Source organism: Macrobrachium rosenbergii, chromosome 41, assembly GCF_040412425.1.
Source record: "Macrobrachium rosenbergii isolate ZJJX-2024 chromosome 41, ASM4041242v1, whole genome shotgun sequence".
NCBI lineage: Eukaryota > Metazoa > Arthropoda > Malacostraca > Decapoda > Palaemonidae > Macrobrachium > Macrobrachium rosenbergii.
In genome coordinates, this window is record NC_089781.1 from 36,130,745 (window position 1) to 36,158,475 (window position 27,731).

At 40.4% G+C, this 27,731-nt stretch overlaps 1 protein-coding gene across 2 annotated transcripts in view; it reads right to left on the minus strand.

Moving 5' to 3' along the window:
• Rcd-1 (Required for cell differentiation 1) overlaps nucleotides 1-27,731 on the minus strand; it is a 99,773-nt gene that overhangs the window by 42,821 nt on the left and 29,221 nt on the right. For both annotated transcript variants that reach the window (XM_067084241.1, XM_067084240.1), the window contains one exon: nucleotides 14,553-14,718. In XM_067084241.1, coding sequence (XP_066940342.1) covers nucleotides 14,553-14,718 — 166 coding nt within the window. The remainder of the gene's footprint in view (nucleotides 1-14,552; nucleotides 14,719-27,731) is intronic.

A 27,731-nucleotide genomic window follows, 5' to 3' on the forward strand; every position in this document is an offset into this window, starting at 1 on the left:
GATTCCCCCCAAATGGAGGAAGAGAACCAAGGGGCTCACTCTGCCCACCGAAAAACGATCCCGGAGGAAAACAGCAACAAAACTCCCTCAACCTGAACTCCCCACCCAGGGCAAAGGGAAGGAAACTAACAAGCCTACTCCACAAGATAACCAACACTCATAAAAACTAAAATGTGCTCAACAGAGAGCGTAGCCTACCACGGGGAAGCGGTTAGATCTGAGGCTGCCGCCAGCACCCGAGGTAAACCACTCAATAAAATAATAAAAACAATAAAAATAAAAATAAAACTACAAGAGAGCACCATCTTCAATCAAAATTAATTAGCCTAGTAAGACCAAAACAATAGGAACCCAACCTGGGGGGGGGTACCTAGACGGGGCATCACTCCCACAAAGGCCAGTAGGCCAATGATCGTAATTCATAAGGGGGGGGAGCCACCGCAAGGAACCACCAGGAAGGGAACCAAGGGGGCAAAATATCTATAACGACGAGGAGACGACTCCAACTGAAAAGAACAGAAGGAGACGCCTCGCGGTCGACATGGCTGGCTGGGGACGCCGTGGCGACATAATAAGATCTCGATATTTATGAAAATACGAGACTATAACAGCCAAAAAATAGAACAAAACCCCACAAGAAGATGGTACTTAACTTGGAAATGGTAAAGCTGCTCGACGCCATCGTAGAAGCAGAAAAAATCCAAAATGATGGAAAGAGCACACAAAAGAAACCGTGAATTCACGTGCTAGAAAATGGAATGAGGTAGGTGGCGCTGGTGTCGCCGTCCTGGCGGGTGTTTGGTGTGGGGCTGTAACGGCTCACCGCTCTGTTCCGGGATTTTGATAGGAGAGATCTTTCGAGTAGGTTTCCGTGGTAGTGGTAATTCACTCACCCCTTCTTATACCGACGCCTTCCTGGAAGACGCTCGACTGGGGTAGTAACCCCAGCTTTCCTGAAAGCTCTTTTTCTCTGGTATATCTAGCAAGGTTATACCTAGAAATTCGTGCTGTAATGGAATTTCACCGGCTGACACGGGACTGGACTCAGAAATGTCATTTTTATAGAAGTAACTTACCAAGTAATTACACTGCTGATTCCCACATTGACAAAAGGTGGGATGCATGAACAAGTCTATCCCAAAACATCAGTAATGGTAATGAATTTGAGAATAGACAAGATTGCTGGCATTAAAAATGCCTGTTGTTTCCTTACCCGATAAGGCAGCTGCTGCAGGAAGGTACTGCTTCTATTGGTGTTCTCCTTACCATATAGTGGCATGGCGGTATAGCCGAGGCTCGCCTACTATATTAGTGGGTACCTTGTAGCAAGGATGATTCCAATTGCTGACAAAGGTAATTATGTTGCTCATGCCCAGGGTGCAGTGCAGAAAATACAACAATAAAATAAATGTCACCTAATACCATAAAAGGATTAAAAACCACTGTCCAACCAAGAAGGGCTCAAGGGCACTCCAGTACACTGTACCTCCAGGCTCCCTTACAAAACTCAACAACCTTAATTCAAGGCAAAGAAAGAATGGAAGGGATGCTTCCTACGCTTCCCCCAACACCACGCCAGCCACCGAAAATGGATCCAAACTACTGCAATTATCGAAAACTGTTTCAATTTCCTGCAAATAATGTGCTGCAAACATCAACTTGCATTTCCAAAAAGTCCCTTAAATGCTTGAATGCCAACAAAGTGGCTACAGCTCTAATTTCAAGAGCCTTCACTTTACACAAGGGAAAAGCCTCATCTTCAATTGGAGAATGGGCTTCCGAGATGAGATCTCTAAGGAAGACGACCATAATGCATTCGAAGGACTATTTTGAATCTTCTTTGTTCTGGAAAGGTAAAATCTTGGGGTTCTCTCACAGGATGTGTGAATTCAAAACAAACAAAACAACAAACAACACTCACCCTGATCTTGGTTGCTGGAGATGGATAAAGGTATTTTCCAGTAAATAACAACCACAACCTTTCTAAACAACCACAAACACAACAAGGAAATACAAAAAAGAAACGGAACACACACACAAATAAACAGCACACCAACAAGAAGACCAACAACTCCCAGAAAAGCATACGACAAAAAAAAAAACTGTCCCACACAAGAACCACTGACCCGACTAGCTCTGACTAAAGACTCCCTCTAAAACTTAAAAATCCTTCACATATTCCACAGACAGACAGCTACTGATAAACAAACTAAGATATTTCATCCCTCTTCCAACAAACAAGCACTCACTTACAACAATTACACACTCTTCTCTTTCTCTCTCTCAAACCGTTGGGAAATGCTAAATAAAAACAAATTTATTCATCCTCTATATTTCTGAGAATTTTTTAGCATTTCCCAACCAACACCTTTCACACCTCTTTCAAATCGCCACGGCAACAACACCCACGGATGCTCACTAGCAGGTCCTCTAGATCGCGTTGCGGGGCACACAATCATTCTCTCAGAATCACTTTCTCTTCTAGCAACATTCAAACTCACAATCTTCTCCTCCATTCTCTCTCAGATTCACGCTATCTTCTAAAAACTATTACCACTCTCAATTTCATCCACAATCTCATCTATACCCTCTAACTTCAAATAAAATACTTCCCCAATTCTTCAACTAACCCATCCCATACGCTCATTGACCTTTCCAATTCTTGCAAAGATTCATTCATGCTTTCAATCACTCAGTTATTTTACTGTTACGCTCTCTTATGAAAACACTTTCTCACTTTCAACCGTTCACTAACCTGACACGTTCAGTCAACTCAGTTATATCAAACCGCATATGCTATTCGTTCTATCCATACCATCCCATTCATCCATTATTACACGCTTTATCACTCATTTCCACTTTGGCACTCACACCCCTATCACACAACTTACGACCATTCAGTTTATGATCAACATACCGTTCTTCCTTTTTCTTACGTTTTTTACCATAGGGCAGATCAAAACAAATTGCTGATCCTCCATACACAAGCTCTCATGCATACTTGGTTTTTACATTCGATTTCAACCATTTACAAAATTTTTTCTCTCTCACATATTCGGTACATCCTTCCATCTACGCAACTGGTTGTGATGCGGCATTTTCTCTCACACTACCATCTACACATATTTCCCTACAACATAACTAAGCCCACTGGGACCAACTTCCAACACTTCATGTCTGAATTTCAAATTTTTCAGGTGGAAAACTTTATTTACATTCAACCGCCCTTTCGATTACTTCTTTCAACACTTTCTCGCCCACCTTGTAACTTTCAAACCTTTCATGCAGTTTCTTCCATACCTCCCTATCATTCTCAGATAGACCCAATCTCGGTCTCACTATCTTTTCAAAATTTAACACATATTTACACGGAGACATATAATTTTGAATGCACATGGCGTTGTATACCCTATTAAAATACTAACGTTTACATCCCAATTTTTATCATTCACTCATCATACATAATATCAGTTTAACGTTTTCACCGTTTTCCGTAATCCATTCGCACTGGGCATATACGGTGTAGAGTACACATGTTCTATGGCCCAATCACTGTAACATTTGCTCAAACTCCCATCCAACAAATTCAGGCCCATTGTCACACCAAAATAGGACGAACCTCAGGGACGACTTGCACAAAAATTGGCAGCATCACTTGACCCACCATTCAAGAAGACAAGATCTCACTCTTTTTGAGACACTGCAACAAGCAGCCATGCAAACTTATCAAATGATACCATTACAACCATTCCTACATGTCCTCTAGCAGTCACAGGCAAACGATGCAACATCAAATCTCCACAGGTGGATTGGCATGCACACTTTGATAAGACCCTTCTGACAGTCCTACACGTAATCGCTAACATCCGCACAAATTTTACTCAATCCAGAAACATACAATCTCTTTCTCCATACATTCCCATAATTTACTTTTTCCCAGATGCCCAAAACCTATTATGCACCAATAAACACATACCCACGGCTGAGTCTTCCAAAATACTGGCACATAAACACTTGGTCCATCCCAATTCCTTCCTGATGCAAAAATAAACTATACCTTTAACATACAACAAATCTCTTAGCACTTAGAAGTCTTATACACTTCTAACTCAGACGGCCAACTTCCCTACTCTGTTACACCCCCTAACACACACTCTCTTAACATATTTATTTTCATGCACTGATTTTGCATCTGCTTAATTTCTCTTCACTCAACAAATCATTTTCACTCCTTGCAATATCTACCATACCTACAAAAATAGTTTTAGACACATCCCTCCTTTAACAGAATAAGTTATTTCCCCAGCCTTTCCTAAAATTCCCCTCCCGACATCCACACTTTTATCATGCATTCTCATAAAATCAATTCCTAATAAAAACATGTTGGCATATCATTCTCATCCATGACTAAAAAATTATGTATTATTTCAAATCCCCCTAACTGAATTTTTAGTTGTACCTCCTCCCATACTAACACACTCCCTTGTCCCAAACCATGTATCCTTACACTCGTTGATTTTCTTTTTATATCCCAAGGTTTGCAACCTTTCCAATTCACTAACTACTGTACTTCTTCTGAAAAGGCTTGTGCTCCCGTGTCTACCAAACACAATATTTATTCTGATCCACCACTACATTTGTTACTAATTTACCTTCCAAGCTTCATGCATACACGCTCTCACGGCTACATTCACCTGAAAAACTTCTCACAACCATCCTCATTGCATTCATCTTCAACGAAATCCTCAACCCTACCCGTATTCCTCATTTTCCCCACAATCACCTTTCTTAACCAGCCAGCTACAAGTATCCTTTCCACAGTGAACATTTAAAATCACATTCATACCATTTTCATCCACCCTTCCTTTATACTCCACCGGCCTATTCCATCCAAAGAACAATCGTAAAAATTTTAAACATTTCAGCCACTACCAACAAGACTTTCACTAACTTTTCCTCCTCAAAAGATGCCCCTTCCTTCCTCGCGCACTCCTCCTTCCGTGCATCTCATTCATCACCTTTTCATGTAACTCGTTCATGCTTGCAGGACTCAAGTCAATCAACCCATTTGTTTCAAATTACTCCAACCCCAAACAGACATTCAAACACTCGATTCTCCCCTACATACTTTGCTTTGCCACAAATCCTACAGGTACTTGGTCCGGGTCCCAGTTGCATTCCTAGTTCCTATCATCTCTTTCAGTCCACATTTACGCGACATAGCATCAATAACAATATTCTGTCTACCTTGTACATACTCTACCTTAAAACTAAACTCATTCAAATCCTCTATCGTTCTCATAATTCTAGCATTCACACTCTCCTTTTTAACCATATATACTAGCGGTCGAATGGTCCGTCCAGTTAAGATCACAAAATCTACCCCATATAAAAATACTTTCAACGCTTTCTAACACAAAAACTGAATTGCAGCCAATTCCTTTTCAATCATTAATAGTTCAACTCTGCCTTTCCAAACGCCTTGCTCACATGCAATGCAATTACTCTCAATTGTTCTCCCCATTCCGCTTTCTGCATTTGTACCAAGCTATCCTCCCATACTATATTTACTTGCATCCGTATACAGTTCCAGTTTATTCTGAAGATTCTCACTATAGTCCAGGAAAGCCAACGCCACGTCTCTTGCAGCCTCCTCTTTCAATCTCTCAACGTTTTGATCATTCACTCATCCCATTTCAATCTTACTAAGACAATTTCTTTCCCGTCCATTCAGTAAGTGGTTTCAGATCCCTGAACAATCTTTTATAAACTTCCTTCCAAACTCACAGTAAACCCAAAAATCCTTTCAAGGCTAACGCTGGGGTCCGGGACGTGGAAATTCCCTACCTTATTCAATCAACTTATCACTCTTCCAAACACCTCTTCCACTCACCATATGCCCTAGAATTCCACCTCCCCAGCCAACCAAGTCACACACTTTTCAAGTTTTACTTTTATTCCTACTTCTTCCAACCTTTCTAACATTCGTTCAAGCAGTTCCATATTCTCTTCTACAGTCTCACAGTGCAATCAAAATGTCATCTATAAAAACAGTTACCTTCTTTGGATCAAACCCAGCCAGAACCACATTCATTTGCCCTTTGGAAGGCAGCAGGCGCATTAGCCAGTCGAAACTCAATCTTAAGGAACTGGTGGCAGGAACCACTAGAAAAGGCCGTACAAAAATATGCCTGCTCCTCCTCCAGAGGCATCTGGTAATAAATCACTTACCAGATCTAATTTTGTAAACACTTTCATTCCATTCATCTTGTATACACAATCAGACACCACATTCATCAGAAATCGCTCTTTCACAGTTACTTCATTCACCTTCCGATAATCCACACAAACATTCGCAAACTTCCATCTGGCTTAACAAACGGTACAATGGGGCTATTCCAGTTAATTTTTGCGTTATCCTTTCAATCACCCCACCCTCTCAAGCTCCTCACACTGCTCCTCTATCTCACGATTGATAGACGGAGAAAATGTCGGGACGCTGATATATGGGGTGTCGTCTTCCAGAACTATTTTAAAAAGCTTGATCCCCAAAATCCCACCACCACGACTCAATGCCCCCTGCCTATCCCACAACATTCTCCTCAATCGTTCTCTTACGTTATCACTTACATTTTCATCTACCTTTACTCTTTCTTTTTCAACTCCTCATATTCCAATCATTAGCTCCTTTCAAATCACCTGTCATCACCTGGAAACCTTCACGTACCTCTCATCATCCACATTCATTTTTTGTTTTAATATTCCCATGCAATCTCCCTCACATATTCCTCGGACTCGCTTCTTCCTGACACGGCAATGACGTTATATATACCCTCGGATCTCCCATGTTCAAAACCCCATCATATACACACACATTTGCCCTGACTAATTTATTTATGTCTATTCCTCAACCACATACTCACACCTATCATTGTTGGCTATCCCGAGGCTATCCGGCCATGCCAATTTCACACTCACAACTTCTCCAATCTCATGTGGCACTTTTACCATCTCTGTCGCAATTACAGGCACTCTCTTCCACAATTTTTTCTCAACCCTACCATCCTTCCCAAATACAAATCCCCAAGCACATCCCCTTTCATCCGTATTTTCAATTACATTCATACTAGGACGGACCACCATCCCCGCATTTTTTTCAAAAACTCACATCCCAATAAAATATCATATTTATCATTCATATTTACTTTCAATCACACAAAAATCACTTTCATCCATCACTACACCCCCAATTTCTAACCGTTCACACACTCTTCCAACCACTGCTACCCCTAAATTTCCAATCCCTCTTACTTCCCCTGACAGTTCCTAATCTCACACGTATTCTCAATTTCTCACATCCATTCTTAAATATGACATTCATACTACACCGGTATCTACTAAGGCAATCAATCTTACTCTTTACAACACACTTGCACACTCATGCACTCGTCAGTCTTTCCAGCAAAACCTCCCTCATGCAACAACCCCTCACGTACATGCATCACACGCACCGCTTGCATCCTGGAGGATCCACCCATTTGAACCCCCTTCACACTCAGTTTCCCGAATTTGCTGTCACAGTCACCCTCTTTCGTCTACATACACTTGATACATGCCCTTCCATTCCACATTCGTCACACAGGCTCTCGGTTCTGAACACATTCTCGCATAATGCCCATTCTTACCACAGTTACCACATATTACATTCACTGGTACCCCTACAACCATTAGCAACATGACCCACCTGTCCGCACCGGTAGCATTTAACCCCTATCTTTCGTGACACTCCCTTACCAAATGTCCCGGTTGCCCACACCAAACACGCTCCTAAAGCCCACCTACACTCATTCTTTGTATGTCCTTCCTTTCCACATCTAAAACACTTCGCTCGACTTCCACTCACCGACCTTCCCTTTGTACACTACTATCCCTAACCCGTCCAACCCGTTGTTCCCTTTACAAACCCATCATTCATCCTCACTGGCACCTCTACATTACTTGCTCTTACACTCCTATCTATTACACTATCGGCCATTCTCATTGGGCCCTCAACACTGCATCCCTAAAGCTTCCGAACTCTGGTACTCTCTCATCTACCCCAGCCCTTACACTTACACTTCTGCTCTCTTTTATAACCCTGTCAAGCTCATAATCTACAATTTCCAAAATTTCTCCCCAAGTCAACCTTTCATTCGTCCATCTTTTCTTCTCCTTCCGCTTCAAGTTCACAAATTCTCTAACTCCATCTGGCACTGTCCCTAACAACTTCCGTACTAACTCCTTACATTCATCTATCCCATCATCCCCAAACTTCTTCCTTGCCAACGTCTCCAGCCAACAAGCATACAGTGACAAGGTTTCCCAGCTTTCATTCTTGCCTCATCAAATTCATTCTTCCTCTTATACTTAACACTGCTTTCATACGCCTGCTTGCTCAACTAGTCTAGCTTTCACCTTGTCATACTCAACATCCCCACACTCATAATAACCCTATACATATCAAGTAAAAACCCAGTCAAATACTCTCCTAAGTCTGAGTGCCCACACTCTCTTACTTTCCCCATACTTGTCCTGACAAAACCTTTCATACTCCCTAAAGAAATCATGCACATCCCTACTTCCATACTCATTATACTTTTCACACCGGGTACCTCCCTCACATACATAGCCTTTCTCACTTCTTTCTCACTTTCACTCTCACTTGAGCTACTTTCACTCTGTCCTTTCATACCCTCTTCCGAATACAAAGAGTCCACTTGATGACTTACATTCATCTTACTCATTACACTCTTCTTCCCCCTCTTTTTATCCACTTTTATCCACTCGCCTCCATCCACCTCACTATCACTACTGCCTTCACCCTCTCCCCTTCTTTCCGGCCTTTCCCACTTCCTTACCCTTCTTACCAGTTTCCTTTCCCTTCCCTTTTCCCTTTTTCTTCCCCTGACTTATCCTTACTTTCCCTCTGTTCCTTCCCTTGCTTTTCATTCCCTTTTTCCTTACCCCTGCCTTTCATTCCTCGTTTCTTACTTCCTATTCCCATCACTTTCATCACTTACGCTTCCATTCACTTCTTCCTCCTTTTCTTTTCTCTTGCCCCTTCACACGTTCAGAGAACCTGCCTCCAACAGCCCCTTCTCCAAAAACACCCTTGAACATACCTTTCATCATTTCTTCCACACTTTTCATCATTCCCTCCAACTTTTTATCCATCCTCTCTTCCATTCTCTCTTCTGACTCTTTCATCTCCCCTTTCATTTCTTCTTTTGCACTTCTTAGCATTCCTCCCATCTCCTCCAACTGACTCCTCAACTCCTCATTCTCACTCCTCAGCCTCCCATTCTCCTCCTCCAGCCTGCCCTGGAGTTCCCTAGCCACTCGGAGTTCCTCTCTCAGTTTCTCTATCTCACTCATCCTGACCTCTTACTCTCACTTTCGACCCACCACAAACAATCTTAACGGCTATTTTAAACAACAAAACCCCACCGTTGGGCGCCAAATTTATGTGGCGGAATTCAAACCCACAAACAAAACAACAAACAACACTCACCCTGATCTTCGGTTGCTGGAGATGGATAAAGGCCGCCGAATAACAACCACAAGCAAACAACCACAAACACAACAAGGAAATACAAAAAAAGAAACGGAACACACACACAAATAAACAGCACACCAACAAGAAGACCAACAACTCCCAGAAAAGCATACGACAAAAACTGTCCAACACAAGAACCACTGATGGCACTAGCTCTGACTAAAGACTCCCTCTAAAATGGAAAAAAAATCCTTCACATATTCCACAGACAGACAGCGCCGTAAACAAACTAATGACCTCATCCCTCTTCCAACAACGAAGCACTCACTTACGACAACCACACACTCTCTCTCTCTCTCTCTCTCTCACAGAACGTTGGGAAATGCTAAATAAAAACAAATTTATTCATCCTCTATAAGGACACAATACTCTCTCTTCCTTATTAGGACCTACAATTTCGGACAAACTTTTAATTAAAAAGGAACAAGGCCAAGACTTGGAAATGGACTCGTTTTTGGCTAAAAATCCCAAAGAGAAGGAACAGACAGCATTCCCTTGGGAGAAGCCTACTCTTCTGTCTATTGCATGGACCTCATTGATTTGTTTTGCGGTTGCTAGAGTAACTAGGAGAAATTGAATGCATAGGCTCATATCAGGGTCTAAACAACCACTTAAGAACAACATCTATGTTCCACAGCACTACAATAAACACCCCCTATTTGCGGGGTTGCGTTCCAGAACCCCCTTCTTTCTAAGAAGTTTCCTGATAGTTTGTAGCCTGTCAGGGCCAGAGTAGACAACCCATGATGAAAGTGCCAGAAGTGGGGTTGTTTTAGAAGATGAGGTTTTTGAGGCAGCAGTCTCAGAAAGTCCGTGAGGAGGTTGAGAAGGTCCGGGAACCATTCCCTTGTTGGACAAAAGGGAGCAACTAGAATCACTGACAGATTTTGATGAGTCTGGAGCTTGTTGATCACCTGTCTTACCATACTGAGAGGGGGGGGGGGGAAATTACAGAGGTGACTGTTTGACCAGTCCTGAAGCATGGCATCAGTTGCCCATCCTAAAGGATCCGGGACTGGCTAGCAAAACAGGGAGACGATAGTTCCTGGAAGTCGCAAACAGGTCTATGAGTGAAGTCCCCCACAATTTCCATAGATCCGAGCAAACCTGAGGGTTCCAGAGTCCACTCCATGGGTAACACTTGTTTCTGGTGGGTTAATTCGTCCGCCAGAACAAAATTCTGTCCAAAGCAGAAGACCCCTTGCCGTCTCATAAAGGGAAAAAGTGTGTGTTCTCCTTGGTTTTTGATGTATGACAGGACAGTCGTACTGTCGGAGTGCACTGTCACCGTCTTGTTGCACACTTCCTTGAAAAATTGCAACCCCAGATGAACTGCCCTCAGTTCTTTGACATTTATATGCCAATTTCTTTGTTTCAGGGCCCAGGTCCCTGAAACTTCCTTGCTCCCCAACAGAGCTCACCAACCTAGGTTCGATGTGTCTGAGTAGTAGTCTAGGTTGGGGCTCAACAGGAGGAGGGATTTCCCTTGTGACAACCTTTCTTCTAAGCTCCACCAAAGCAGGTCTTCTTTTATCTAGGGGGTCACTCGGAACACAAACGTGTCCACGTATTTTTCCTGTTCCAGCTCATTCTTAAAGATGAACTGTTCTATGGAAGATAAAAGTCTCCAGGAGGCTCATCCATTTGTTGGTGGTGCATTGATTCATTGATTCAGGAGGAGGAAACTCCTTACTGTCTTGAGGCATGACTCTGTTCTTTTCGGGGAGGGAGAAACCCGAAAACTCCGAGAGTCTATTACCATCCCTAAATAAAGAATCCGTTGTGACAGGATCAACTGAGACTTCTGAAAGTTGATCATCAATCCCAGATCCTTGGCCAGGAGAAGGATCTTTTGAAGGTCCTCTGAACATTTTTCCCTCAATTGGGCCCAAATCGTCCAAGTAGAGGGAGATCTTGATTCCCATCAGATGGAGCCATTTTGTCAGGGGAGCAAGAACTCTGGCAAATGCTTGCAGTGCCATCGATAAACCGGAACAGAGCAAAAACCTGGAACACTTTGTTCCCGTACATGAACCTCATAAACTTCCTTGAGTCTCGATGCACTGGAATGTGGAAGTATGTGTCCCGCATATCTATGATATCGTCCAGTCTCCCTGGCTAATGGATGACATGATGGTTCGATTTGTCTCCATCCAAAACTTTGTCTTTTGTATGAAGACATTCAAGGTGCTGATGTCCAGGACTGGCCTCCAGCCCCTGAAGCCTTGGGCACCTCAAAAAGACGGTTGCAGAACCCCATGGAGTTCACGTTCTCTACCAATTCTAATGGCTTCATTCTTGAGAAGGGACGACACTTCTTCTGAGAGTGCCAAAGACTTCTTCAAGCCTTCAGAGTAAGCTGTCAAGATTATTGGAGAGCTGACTGAAGGTGGCTTTTCTTTGAAAAGGATGGTATAACCCTCCCTCAGGACGTTGACAATCCAGGGCTCTGCCCCCTCTCTCTCCACTTCTTACAAAAGTTTGGGGGTTGAAATTCTGTCTCTCACTGAGAGAACGGGCTGAGGATTTCTTAATGGCTCTGGAGACGGACCTGGTGGAAGAGTGAGATCTAGAGAAAGACCTCTCTGCTGCCACAAAAGGGACGCATCTGCAGAGGGGAGACTGTCCTGGAGGCATGAGTGGGCATCTCTTTAGGCTACCTAGAAGATTGGGCAAGGTCTTGAGTGCTCTTTTTCTGAAGATCTAGAAATCTCTAGAACTGTAGCCTACGGGAACAGGTGGTGACGGTCCAGCGGGGAAAACAAAAGTCTCGACTTCTGTGAGGGAGTCCTTAAAAAGAGGGAACCCTACACCACAGTTCCCTCTTTTTAAGGACTCCCATAGTGTAAAGGGAAGCTAATTCCTGGGAACCATCCCTGATCCCTTTGTCAATGCACGAGAGAACCGCCAGCCAGTCAGAGGCACTATCTTCAGGAATAACAGGGCAGTCCTTAATCTTACGGGATAGAGCCCACCACCCAATCCAGAAAACTCAAAACTTCGAATACTTCATAAAAGTTTTTAAGATGTGCGAGTTCTGTCAAACTGAACATAATCTTTGCTAATGCAAAATTAGATCTGCAAGATGAACCGATCAGCCCAGAGAAGTCCCCCCTGGGAGGAGGCAGAAACTCCCAGAGAAGGTGGTTCCCCGGTAACATAAGAAAGCTATCTCCTCCTAGACAATCTAGAAGGGGGGAAGCTGAACATGGCTCTACCCTGGTCCCTCTTCTCCGCTAGCCATCCAACATTATCACTGAAGGTTTTCTTAGCAGAAAATGAAAGCACTAACATGGCAGTCTTGAAGAATCAGAAGTCTGTGACTCCATAAGGAAAGCAGACGCGGGGGAAGGAGGAGCTGCAGGCGAAAAGAAACTCAGGAAGGTAGCGAGAAGATACCTTAGCAGCAACGCAAAAGCTGAAGGATGAGCATCTTGAGCAATAACCTCTTCTACCTCATCCAAGGATACAGGAGACAAGGCTAAGTCTGTAGGTTGGGGGGAGGACAGAGCCTTTTTTAACAGGCTCAAAATACTGTTGAGCTTGCTCTGAATCGGGTTTACAGGAGGGCGTTTGCTTGCTGAAAGCAGGTAAAGCCTGAAGTGCGGGAGACTGAAGCACAGAAGGTGCTGCATGACTAACTGCACGAGAATCACAAACAAAGGAGCCAAGCGCTGGAAGCAGAAGCACAGCAATCAGAGGAGAGAGGGCGCCCGAACGATGGGAGCTTGGGCGCCAATGGATGCTTTGTCCCTGCTGGAGATCCATGAATCACTGAGTGGACTGGTGATGGTGGGCGCTCTGACACAGAGGGAGCCAATGAGCATTGAGATGATTTTGGGCATTGGACAAAACCAGAGTTAAGCATACAAGGGGGCTTCAGACACTGCAGGGTGATTTTACTCCTCCTAGGTTTAGGGGAGTATGACATTGACCTTTGCTTAGGAGAATTGGCAAGACAGGCAGCCACCTCCTCCACCAACACATTAACAATAAGCACTATCAGGCACTCCACCGACACTGCACTGGCACTAGGTGCAACTGGGTGCTCCTAATAACTAATATTGTCCATAAGGACCCTAACCAATGAGGCTAACTGAACAATGGACTCCACAATTAACTTAAATCTTTTATCGATCTTACACTCAAGGAGAACTGGGTATGGGATCAACAGAAATTACAGGAACGTTAATATCGACATTAGCATTATCAATGTCATGATCAACAGGAGACTCCTGACTAGCTAAAGACTTACTAATCCGTCTAGCTGCCGCCTTCCTCTTCTTATCTCTAGCTAGTTTATTTGAATGAGATCTTAGTCTTCCACTTATTACTGTCCCAGCCAATACATTCATTACTGAACAAACTTACCCCTACACTCTGTGCAGATAGAATGAGAATCATAAGATTCCTTGGTCAAACGTACTACAGCCTTTGCTGCAATACCTACAGCTAGTCGAACTTGAGTCTGACATTTTGCAAACAAGTCAACTAAAGTCACAATTGGTAAATAAGGTATAAGTCGAATTAATCTAGCCAATAATGGAAAAAACAGTCTATCTAATAATGCCAAAAGGCTATTAAAGCCAGAATACTTCACCAAAATGATGAACAACAATCGGAAAAGACAAATTCCAAAATCAGACGTGCTGCTAAAAGCTGGTGTACTGTACAGCCATTAACCAGCAGAAACAAATTGAATCCTTTTGCTAGTTGTTACTCTCTTACCCCGAAAGTGGGTGGGGTTAGACACCTAGAAACAAAATAGTGCAACCCGCGAATTTCAAAATTTTAACTGCTGAGCGAGTGAAACTAGTAGCAATGTAAGTTATTGGTAAGTTACTTATATAAAACAAACTTTTCAGTTCAGTTTTGATCTTAACTGAGATAACTAATCATATGCATACTATTTACTGTACTTCTTGAAATTAAAATCCATAATTTGTAAATAACATACCTGCAACAAAGCAAGTGCATTACAAACTCTATTACTTTGATGAGCAGTAAGCGTAGCAGGACTGATAGCAGGATATATATTGATGATTTCTTGGAGGAGGGCAGCAACTGTTCCAAAGGAGTTCCACAAAAGTGGAGCTAAATCTGGGACGGATTCACGCTTTTTGCTGAGGATAATACATTATTTTAATTACATACTGAACTTTCTGACAGCTCATAAACGACATAATTGATATTGAATCACAAATGAATTGCACTGTAAAGTGGTGACATTCACATTTTTGTTATACATTATTATACTCAACTGAAGAATGCATTTTCCAGAGATAATTTTAATTTACTTGAAGATAAGTATCATAATGCTGTACTGCACTAGTTTCCAATTTTACCAATAAAATTATATGTTAGTAGCTAATAAATCAGTAAACTTTATCACTAAAGGCTACTGAGCAATTAGCTTGCAGATGATATACAAAACCATATATCATATTCAGAACACACACACACACACACACACCCTGAGTCAAAGGTAAATTACTATTTACTGAATAACTTAAAAGCTTAAATCTGTAAAATGGTGACTACAACTCAAACAACTTTTAAATTATGTTGAATTCTACATATACATACAAGCCTCAAGTACTGTACTGACATGGGATTACAGTACTGTATCCTTACATGACACTGGGTTTCAGTTGTGGAAGTTTGTTAACAAGGTAGTTGATGTGGGAATAGTGAGTGTGGGACACCTTGTCACTCCTGGCTTTTTCTTTCAGATGTAGGTACAAATACAGGGATGGTTACAGGTGGTGTTCAGTACAATTGCAGTAAACCCCCCTTATTTGCAGTCTCACGATTCACAGACTCACCTATTCACAGATTTCTATATGGAACATATATATGCATTATTCACTCGCTGAAAATTCGCCCATTCACAGAATTTTTCACAGAGAAATATTCACTAATTATTATAGTTTTATGTTGTTTTCATGACTAAATGCACTTTTTGTGATAAAACTATTACAATACTCAGGTACCCGGGTAGTGCTCAAGTTACGATAATTCAATTTTACGATGGGGTAAGCAATTAATACCAATACGACATTATTTATAAAATATTTTTAAAATTCGTGTGGGCGCAGGCAGCAGCGTACAAGCAGGCAGCGAGAGAGACCAAATTACAATAGACCAATTTCTTTTCCTCCACTGCTTTATCCCATCTCGTTAAAAAAGTAAAAGAGAATGATAAAAAAGTATTGTTAGTAACATTATACTCTTGTGTAAATGTGTACAGCCATAAACAACCGAATGAGAAACTGTTGCTTTGCTTATAACCGAATCGGATAACAACAGCCGTTTTGCTTGTATTTCAACCGTAGTTATAGTACAAATGACAAGTAGAATAGGACTGATATATTTTTACATTACAGTATACCCTTATTCAGTACAGATAAGAGATCGGCAAGGAAATATACTGCTAAATTTAAGCTGCAAGTTGTATATGAAGCTGAGAAAACAATGTTCAAGCTGCTAATGACTATAAATTATGGTGCAAAAGCAACATGGATGAAACTCAACCATAATTAAAATTGAAGAGAAAGTATTTTAATCAAAACTACTGGGCATGAAAGAACACATATTACTGCTATTTTTAACCAATAAACAATAAATACGTAAAGCTTGTATTATGATGAAATCAAGTGAAAATAGTGAATGGAATCTTCATTTTTTTTTACACAAAACAAACATGCCCCCAAATGGCCAACGTCATCTATTGGCGAAAAAATAGCTAAATTTTTCACAACGAGACGTATTAAAGTTGCATTTTTACTTAAAAACACTTCATATAACGAAAAATAACCTTGCTCCATATAAATAAAGTATCTAGAGATTCATTTACACTAACTTAAAGCAAGAAAAGCGCTCTGAACTGAGTTAAATACGGCGAAATAAACTCACTGCGTAATCGATTTCCAAAGCAAAACATTGATCGCAATTTATAATACAAAAGCAATATAATATACACAATATTATTGGATACAGTGAATTAAAGCATAACATTTTAAAAGATCCATAGAAAAGATGCATATTTGTTATGTTGGTGTCTGTACAATACGATATTATGTGAATATAGAATACAGTAAAATGTAGGCTAAGCTACTGTGTATGTTTACAATATACCCATAGTGTAGACTAAGCTAATTCTTGTTTGTTATTCAATTTCTCTTTGTATTGAATATCATAAGTCACTCTGCATGAACCTCCAAAATTAGCTGATGTTAATAATTATTATACTATGTATGTATACAGTATACTTTATAGTGTAAGCTAGGCTACCATAAATGTATACATGGTACTGAATACCCTCATGTAGGCTAGGCTATATTCGAGATATGTTTTTCCAACAAATGATGGGTTTTACGGAATCTGACGCCATCGTTAAGTAGGATAATACCTGTATAAGCATTTTTTTTTTTTTTTGTGTTTGAACTATCAAAATAGGCAGTTCTAAGCATTTTTAGCAGGGTTTTACATATTCGCGGACTTCTGCTATTCGCAAGGGGGTTTGGTACGCATCCCCAGCGAATACGGGGGTTTACTATACTATAATGCTTGAGGTTTGTAAATTTAGGAAAAATTCCATTTACTCTAATAAATAGAAATTTATCTCTTTGAGAATACAGGTACTGTATTCATATTTTTATGGGAAATCCACTCACTGGAAAGTATGCCTTAGCTCTTAAAACTCGAATGTTGTTGTTCTGACGAATCAGGATCAAGAACACAAAAGTTGTGAACCTAATGGCAAGACACTGAGGGACAGTCTATCACTGCTTAGAAATGTCAGCTTCCTGATTATGAGGACTAAAATGGGAATGCTGGCTCCAGTAACTTCCCATACAGCCTCACGCAACTGATGCAAGAAGGTGATTAGGTCCAGTGCCAGTGTGGTTTACTCCAGGAAAGGCCAAGGGAAACTCTTTTTCTCACATCAAAGCTAAGGTAAGGTCCAGTTGGCAGGCAATATTTATTACCATTAAGAGGTTGAATAATGAAACTCTACACTTATACAGCGAGGATGGAAGGAATAAATCATCAGCCCATATTTTTTGGACACTGCATCCAGCAAGACCAAAACAAACATGAGCTAGATTTTACTGGTCAGGATGGGAGCAAAGGATAGGAAAAGACCACAGTCAGAGGGAAAAATGTCCAGAACATCCCCTTCTAGCTGACTGGCGCTACGGGAGAACTGATTGATTCTCCAGACTAGGAACCAAAACCAAAAGGAAAGACATTGGGAGAATTGCACCTACAAAGGTCCAATTGTTCTTAAGCAAAGGTCTATGGAAAAGGAAAAGAACATATTTCTCCATGTATAACTCTTGCAACTGCAGAAAAATAAGGAAGAGGCACACATCCCCATGGAATTAGCAGATCAAGAGAGCACAGCCCATGGACAATCTAGAGGAAAAGAATTCCACCTGCAATCTTACAAAGGTGCACTTGGAATTGCTGAAGAGAAAAGGGAAACAAAAAAAATTTTCACTCTGTAGTAATGCTTCAAGGAGAGAGCAACTAGCAAGGCTAATGTGAGCATGGGATGCTATGCAAGAATGCCACACTCAGATGATCAAGAAGAGCATTATATTCACACCGTACATTCAGGTACATAATAGGAAGACAGTACTAAGAGAAGAGCTTTAAATTATTAAGACTCTTTGAGAGCATGGCAGAACCACACTCTCCTGCAGAGTGCTCAATACCCAAGACATATTTGCTGTTCATCCATAAACAAGGTAACAAGAGGGAAGCCTAGCCATGAGTGAATGATTTAGTGCCCATGCAGGGGTAAAAAAAAAGACTTGCCCTAATTATCATGCTTCTGTCATACTAATCTGTATTGGGGGAGAGAGAAGCTAAACAGTACATACCTCACGGGAAAGGCTGTCCTTGGTCCTTCCAAATCCCTCTGGAGTCCCTTGGGAGAGAATCCTGAAGGGCAGAGTAAACACTGAATTCCCCTTAGAAAGAACTAGTCCTCTCCCTGATTGGGAGGTTGACATATTCCAACTAATGCCACAAGTGGAAGAGTAGAACACTGGGAGAAACCACTGGCAGTATAAGGAGGGATGTGATACTTGAAGTGCATACTCCTAAGGAAGACAGAACTGAGAACAAGTAACCTTGACTGACAGGAAGACAAGATGGTTGGACCTTCTGGAGAATGTCTTGAGCCTAGGAAACACTCTCATGGGAGCAAGACTTCAAATCTTTCATTATCGTTTGCAGCTGGACACTAATTCTCCTGCTGCAATCTGGGTTGCTGTAGCCTATTTGGAAAATTCAAGTTTTGGAAAGATGATGGAATGCCCTAGTGACACTTGAGAAAAAAAGACAACAGAACTGTCAGGGTACACATAAAGGAGGCTTCTCGGTCCTCCTATCTTTCTCTATCCTTTGCCTGGGTTTGAAGGCTCTGTTTCCCTTTTTCAAAAGGCAGTCATACATTTTAATAACACCATTTCTCACTTTCCTTATCCTTATTATCAATAATCATTATTCAGAGGATAGACCTCCATTCATATGGAACAAGCCTATAGGGCCCACTGACTTAAAATCCAAGCTTCCAAAGAATTAGGTGTTCATGTTATCAGTTAAGAAAAAAATTAAATTAATAATTATGTAAAAATTATATTTTTAAAATAAAATTAATTCTCATATATACTCACTAATTACTTAGCTATAGATTTTAACTTGCGCAGCAATCCTAAATTAAAAAATCGTGGCAGTGCTTCAATTGCATCAAGTAGGTGACAAGCCCTGCCCACTGCATGGGTGTGAGGGTTAAGACTTCCACCGGTAGCATCATTCTGCTTGTGCCCTTATGTCCATGAGAGGGGAGGAGGGAGGGCTCTGATTCTGTAATTACTTTTTAAGTATATAATTCTTTTTCAAGTGTATATTAAATTTAATTTTATTATAAAAATATAATTTTCATATAAGGAACTTACCCAGTAATTACTTAGCCAAATCCCACATTAAGAGGGGGGTGGGATGAATGAACATATTCTACTCCAAAATATTAAGGTATGGTAATGACTTTGAAATAGAAAAGATGGCTAGCACTGAAAACAATACTTGTTGTCTCCTTATCTGGTAAGAGAGCTACTGCAGGTGAATATTACCTTTGGTTGGTGCTCATCTTAACCTGTAGCGGCGTGGTGTTTGAGGATAGGCATGATCACCGACAAGACATACGTAAAAAACTGCCTTTGCCCTGGGCGCAGTACCAAGAAATAGAACAACCAGACAACGCTGTCACCTAAACCATAGACTGGTGGGCACTCCAGGTACAAAGTACCTCCAGGCTCCCCAAAAACTCGACACCCTATGTCAAGGCGAAGAGACAGAGGAGAGAAAAGATCTCTCCTACGATTCTTCCCCAAAATACCATGCCAGTCACTGATAATGGCACGAGGGTATTGCAATTTTCAAACACTGTTTAAACTTCTTTAAAGTAATGAGACGCAAAGATCGATTTGCACCTCCAAAAGGTTGACTGAAGAATTGCTTGAAGGCGAGAGAGGTAGAGACTGCTCGGACTTCATGCGCTCTCACTTTGATCATAGGCAAAGCATCTTCCTGAATCTGAGAATGCGCCTTGGAGATCAGGTCCCTTAGGAAGAACGACAGAATGTTCTTCAAAAGAGGGTGAGAAGGATTCTTGATATAGGACACCAGAGGTTGCCAGAAGGTCCTCAGATATTCTCGGTCCTTCGCAGATACTGTAATATCTTAGGGCTCTGACCGGGCAAAGAACCCTTTCCTCTTCCTCCAGGCCCAGGATTTCCATTAAACTACTAATATGGAAGGAACAAGGCCAGGGCTTCGAAGGACCCTTGTTCTTGGCTAGAAAACCTTGGGTGAAAGAGTGCACTGCATCTACTTGGGAGAAGCCTACCATCTTGTCAATAGCTTGCAGTTCACTAACACACTTAGTAGTCGCTAAAGCTAGGAAGAAGAGCATCTTTTGAGTGAGGTTCCTGAGGGAAGTGGAACTGAGGGGTTCGAAAGGAGGTCCCGTGAGCCACTTTAGCATGACATCTAGGTTCCAAGAAACCAGATTGGACTACTACTGCTTAGAAGTCTGAATGACTTGATGAGGTCATTCAGATCCTTGTTTGATGACAGGTCCATACCTCTGTGCTTAACCCCTTCGGTACCGCATGATGCTGTATCCTGCATTTTCCCAACTTACCCTGGAGTCCGTATAACCATGAAAGAAAAGGTTTTAATAGCATCCATTCTGCTTTGTATATTAATGGAAATAAACGTGAATTCAAAATATACACACGTGTATATATATGTACATACACACACACACACACACACACATATATATATATATATATATATATATATAGGATATATATATATATATACTGGATGGTATCTATGGGGTTCCGTTTTTATTCGTAAAAAGTTACAAGCGGAAAATCTTGAAAATCGTCAAAAATCATAAGAAAACCTTTTTTAATGCTCTGGGTGCATTGAAAACGATGTAAACTGCATTATTATTGAGTTTTACATCTGTGTTCAAATTATGATTATTCTGCCGTTTTCCATATTTCTTCCGGCCGGATAGCTCTTCTGTGCCGTGTAACCTGGAACATCTCTTGACCTTGGAAATAATTTCTGATGAAGCCTGGTTCGAACGTCGTAAGATGAACCGTTTTGGGGACTGCGTTCTGTTATATATATATTTTTCTATATATTTTATATTATATATATATATATATATATATAAATAAATTTTTCTTGATATGCAAAAAGTGATTTGTTTAATTTATCAACTAAATCTAGACTATTATATATGTGAGAATCTGAGATGGTTTATCCTTCTTTGTATCTATGTGTATTTGAAAACATTGTGATATTCCTCAAAATCATATTGATATAGTTAAAGGTATCATTTATGGAGCGAAATGTTAGGCTTTGAAGACAGCATATCCCTGCTCGGTATACTTGACCGACCTTAAAAAGACAATACAATCCACAGAAAAAGCTGATAAATCGCACGGAAAATTGACATTTTAACCAGTTGATCATAGAAAGACCAAGGTCTACTGGATGATGATAGGTCATACAGGAAGAGCTGTAACTAACAAAAAGTACCCTTGCATCAAGATATAAACGTTTCAACAGCACAGTGAAAAAAAATCCTTGATAAAAAGAACTAATGGGTAGTTTGATAATGTGGACTTACCTTGTCCAAGAAAGCTTGTAAAAAACTTTTTGAAAACAAAACGGCCTATTTAGATACTCATCATATAAAGTTTGAAATATATTACAAACTCTTGGTCCGTTTTGGTAATATCTACAATGCACAGAACAATTGTGTTTAGTTGATAAATTAAAATATTTTTACTGATATATATATAGTTTTGATGTTTGTTATTTTTATAAATATAGATTCCATTTTTATATCTTAGTAATATAATCCATCACAAAAGATAAAATCCATATAAGGAGGTTGTGCACTTGTGAAAAGATGATTTTGTTTATTTTATCAACTAAACCTAGACAATTATATACCTTGAGAATCTGAGATGGTTTATCCTTCTTTGTATCTATGTGTATTTTAAAAACATTGTGATATTCCTCAAAATCATATTGATATAGTTAAAAGGTATCATTTATGGAGCTTGAATGTTAGCATGAAAGACAATTTCTTGCTCAGTTTTATAAGAAAATTTCAATGTAAACCAGATTTTTAAAAAGACAATACAATCCACATCACAAAAGCTGATAAATCGAATAGTATTGTAATTTTAGATAAAGAAATTGACTACATATCACATATGCAAGCCCTACTGGATGATGATACGACATATAAAAAACTAACAAAAATCCCCTTATTTTAGTGGTTTTGATCAAGTCATAAAAGTTTCAACAGCACAGAAAAAAAATCCTTAAAGATAAAAAAAAGAACTAATGGGTCAGTTGTCATGTTTAAAATTTCCTCTTTTTATATTGGCCTTACTGTATTTGATACGGATTAGTAAAAACACACAAAAGAAAACAATCCAATGCTATATTATTATTAAGTGTACTCTTTTGGCTCAATATCATATAAACTTTCAAGATGGCAGTGAAATATATTACCAAACTCTTGTCTCCGTTACTTGGAACTATCTCAGATTCTCATGTATATAATAGTCTAGAAAGATTTAGTTGATAAATTAAAAAAATAACTTTTTGCCCCACTGATAGATTTTTTAGTTTTGATGTTTGTTTTTTTTACTAAAGTCCCTATAGATTCCATTTTAGAGTATCTTAGTAATGAATTAATCCATCACAAATTACCTTTACCTGTAAGTCTTTTAATTATCATTTCTCTGCACTAGGTTGTGCATTTGTGATTGTAAAAAGTTTATATTCAATGTTTTGCATTTTACCAACAAATATTTGGTATGGCAATGGTACATATGTTTTTCTTTATATCCCCATCCTTCAAACTTGTACATGGAATTCTTTGCTAAAAAGGATATATATATACCTAATATCATTTATACTCGTGGATTTTATCTTTAAATATTGGTATATTTTTGTATGTTACATATATATATATTTTAGCTGTTTTGCCTCATTTGGTATTGATGTAAATGATTTTTTTTCTGGGGATTTTAATTTGAATAACCAGGTACCATCCATGAGCAAAAGTTTACATCACTTTTATAAAAAGACAAATGCCTCCCCAGGCATAAGGAAAGGTGCATCCCCAAGTGCTGGATTTAGCCCTGAAAAGTCATCATGAAAGTCTGGCATCATTGTTGGGTGACAATCCTCAAATATGTTGGTAATATAGGTCCAGCCACCGTCCACCTCTCGTTCTTCAACTTCATCATCACTTATTTCATCACTTGAGAGCTCATCACTGCTCTCATATTCTTCCTCAGAAGGAACACATTTCTCGGAAGACATATCACTGCTTTCACTCATGCTTTTTGCTGTGAAAACGAAGGTAAAACGAAGAAAATAATGAAAAAAAAACATACATGTGAACTTGAGCATGACTGTGCATAAACTGATGATGAGAAGGCTGTGACATCACAGTCAAGAATGTCCACGAGTGACTGAAAAAAAAAAGTAGGAGCAGCTTAGTGTTGGTTAGTACAGCCTACCCAAACCTGCAAAAATAAGTAGGAGACATAACCCCACACTACAAGCATTCCCTATAGCATTATGAAGTTATGACGACATATATACGTCCTAGGGAGCGTTACTGCACCCTCTATGACATCGTAGAAACGTCACGGTACCGAAGGTGTTAAAAACTGAGGTAAGCATCACTCAGTATCCTTTAATGGTGGAAGAGGACAGACCTCTAGAGATCCTCAGATAGAGGAGGAAGTCTGCTATTTGGGTCAAAGATGTCTCAAAAGAAGAGACATTATGTCTGAGGCACCACTGACGAAAAACTGTTCACTTTGATTGGTAGATGTCGCAAGAAGATTGCCGTCTGCACTTTGCAATAGCTTCCGCAGCTGCTCTTGAAAAACCTTTCGCTCTGGCATTTCCTGACAGTCTGAAGCCTGTCAGAGCGAGAGTGGGCAACCCTTTGTGGTATCTCTTGAAGTGAGGTTGTTTGAGTAGCCAGTCTTTGGGGAAACAGCCTTGGGAAGTCTACCAATAGACTTAGAAGGTCCAGGTTCCTTCATGGGCCAGAATGGAGCTAAAAGGGTCATTGAGATGTTATGATAAGAACTTGTTCAGCACTTCCCTCACTATGTTGAAGGGTGGAATGCACACAGATCCAGCCCCAACCAGTCTTGGAGCATGGCGTCTGTCACCCATGCTAGGGGATCCAGGGCTGGAGAGCAGAAGAGAGGAAGGCAATTGTTCCCTGAGGTGGCAAACAGGTCTAGAGTCAGTTTGCCTCACAGTCTCAACAGACCATGTGATCCAGGGTTCATTCGGTGGGAAGGACCTGCTTCCGAATGCTCAGCTCTTCCGCCACAACGTTTAGTTTTCCTTGAATAAATTGAGTGACTAGTATCACTTGATTTTGGTGTGCCCAACGAGGATCCTTTGTTGCCTGGCAGAGGGAAAAGGAACGAGTGCCCCCTTTTTCGGATATGCGACTGTGTGTTGGGGTTGTCCGCATGGACTACTACTGTCTTGTTGTGAGTCATGATCGCAAAGTACAGTAAACACCCCATACTCGTGGGGGTACCACACACCCCCGTGAATAGCTAAAACCAGTGAATACTTAGAACCCTTCTAAAAACACTTAGAACTGCCTATTTTGATAGTTCAAACACACACAAAACAAACTAAAAATGCTTATACAGGTATTATCCTACTTACGAAGGGGTTAGGTTCCAAAAAAAACCATCGTTTGTTGGAAAAAACGTAATACCAAAACGTATCTAGAACATAGTCAAGCATACACTAGGGTATTCGGTGCCATGCACTGTATACATATATGGTAGCCTAGCCTACACTATAAAAAATACTCATTACATACATGGTTTAGTAATTATTAATATCAGCTAATTCTGGAGGTTCATGCAAAGTGACTTATGATAATTCAATACAAAGACAAATTGAATAGTAAACAAGAATTAGCTTACCCTACACTATGGTATATTTTTTACATACACAGTAACGTAGCCTACACTATACTCTCCTCTATATTCACACATCATATTATACAAAACGTCAACATAGCGAATATGCATCTTTTCCATGGACCTTTTAAAATGTTATGCCTTAATTCACTTTATCCAACAATATTGTATATATCCTGTATTGCTTTTGTATTATAAATTGCGATCATAGCGATCAATGCTTTGGTTTGGAAATGTTTACGTGGCGTTTATTTCGCCACATTTAACAAGTTTCTGAGCGCTTTTCTTGCTTCTAGTTAGCGTAAATGTATCTCTAGATACTTTATTTACATTGGGCAAGGTTATTTTTCGTTATATGAAGTGGTTTTTATGTCGAAATATAGCTAAAATACGTCTCGTTGTGAAATTAATTCATCTATTATTTTTGTTAGTAGATGACGATGGCATTTTGGGGGCGTTTGTTTTGTGTAAAAAAAAATTCAAGATTCCGTTCGTTATTTTCACTTGATTTCATCATAATACGAGCTTTACGTATTTATCGTTTATCGGTGTAAAAATAACAGCAATGTGTTCTTTCATGCACAGTAGTTTTGATTAAAATACTTTCTCTCCCATTTTAATTATGTTTGAGTTTAATCCATGTTGCCAATGCACGATAATTTACAGTATAGTCATCAGCAGCCTGAACATTGTTTTCTCAGCTTCAGCTACAACTTGCAGCTTAAATTTAGCAGTATATTTCCTTGACGATCTTTTATCCATACCGAATAAGGGTATAATGTAAAAATATATCAGTCCTATTCTACTTAACGTAAATTGTGCCATAACGTATGGTAATCGTTTATTACCGTACGATGGTAGAAATACCAGGTAAAAGGCTTGTGTTATCCAATTCTGTTATAAGCAAAACAACAGTTTCTTGGTCGGTTGTTTATGGCTGTACGCATTTACGCAAGAGTATAATGTTACTAACAATACTTTTATCATTCTCTTCTACTTTTTTAACTAGAGGATGGGGTAAAGAGATGGAGGAAAAGTTGTCTATTGTAATTTGGTCTCTCTCACTGCCTGATAACGCTGCTGCCTGCGCCCGCACGAAATTTAAAAATATTTTACAAATAATATTGTGGTATCAGTATTAATTGCTTACCCCATTGCAAAATCGCATTATTGTAAGGTGAATTATCGTAACTCGAGCATTACCCGAGTATTTTAATAGTTTTATCACAAAAAGTCATTTAGTCATGAAAATAAGATGAAAATGCAGTATTTAGAAAGTATTTCTCAGTGAAAAAATACCATGAATTGGCGAATTTTCCGCAAATAATTGGTAGATACGTTCCAAAGAGAAATCCGTGAATACTTGAGTCCGCGAATCGTGGGAACGCAAATCTGGGGGGTTTACTGTACTGAAGACCTAGATGAATGGCCTTTTGACTCCCTGACGTTGATATGAAGTTTTCTTTCTTCTGGGGACCATGTCCTGGAAACTTCCTGATTCCCCATGAGGGCTCCCCAGCCTAGATCTGAGGCATCTGTGAAAGTCTTCGTTCAGACAGCCACCACTGGAGGCCTGCTTTTATTTCCTGATTGATGGGGAACATGACAGAGTCCAGTTGAGTTTTCCTGTCCCAGCTGGCTTTTAGCTAGAACTGGAGTTCCCTCATGTGCAATCCACCTAATTTGACAAAGGTCTCGATGGAAGAGTTCCCAGTAGGGTCATCCACTGACGGGCTGAACACGATGCGAGGTCGAGAAAACTGTGGATCGTCTGGAGGCAGTTGGCAATTCTCTTGGGGGACAGAAAAACCGAAGAGTCTGAGAGCTGAGAGTCATCCCCAAACAGAGAATCTCCTGTGTCAGGGATAACTGGGACTTTTGAGGATTTAAAAGAATTCCTAGTTCCTGAGTAAGAAGAATGGTCTGGAGGTTCTTTGTGCACTTCTCCTTAAAATGGGATCGAAAAAGCCAGTCGCCAGGTAAAGGCTGATGTTGATGCCGATCAGGTGAAGCTATTTGGTGAGAGGGGAGACAACTCGAGTAAACACTTGAGGTGCCGTGGAGAGCCTGAAGCAGAGGGATTGAAACTGGAAGACTTTGCCCTGGAAGATGAACCTGACATACTTCCTGAAGTCCAGATGTATGGGGATAAGGAAGTAAGCTTCCTGCATGTCCAGCGTTACCATCCAATTGCCCAGGTTAATGGATGCCATGACTGACAGGTTCATTTCCATCTTGGACTTCGTCTTCCTTACGAAGTAATTGAGGGTGCTTTCATCTAGGACTGGTCTCCAACCCCAAACGTTTTGGGGACTACAACCAGACGATTGTAGAAACCCTCTGTGCTGATGTCCTCGACTTCTTCTATGGCTCTCTTCAGAAGGAGAGAAGATACTTCCTTCAAAAGGGGTGAATGGTTCTCTGAGCCTGCTGAGTATGCCGTCATGAAGATAGGAGAGGTGACCAAAGGAGGGTTCTCCATTAAAGGGATGCATTAGCCCTCCTTCAGAATCTTGACGATCCACTGGTCTGTCCCTCCATGA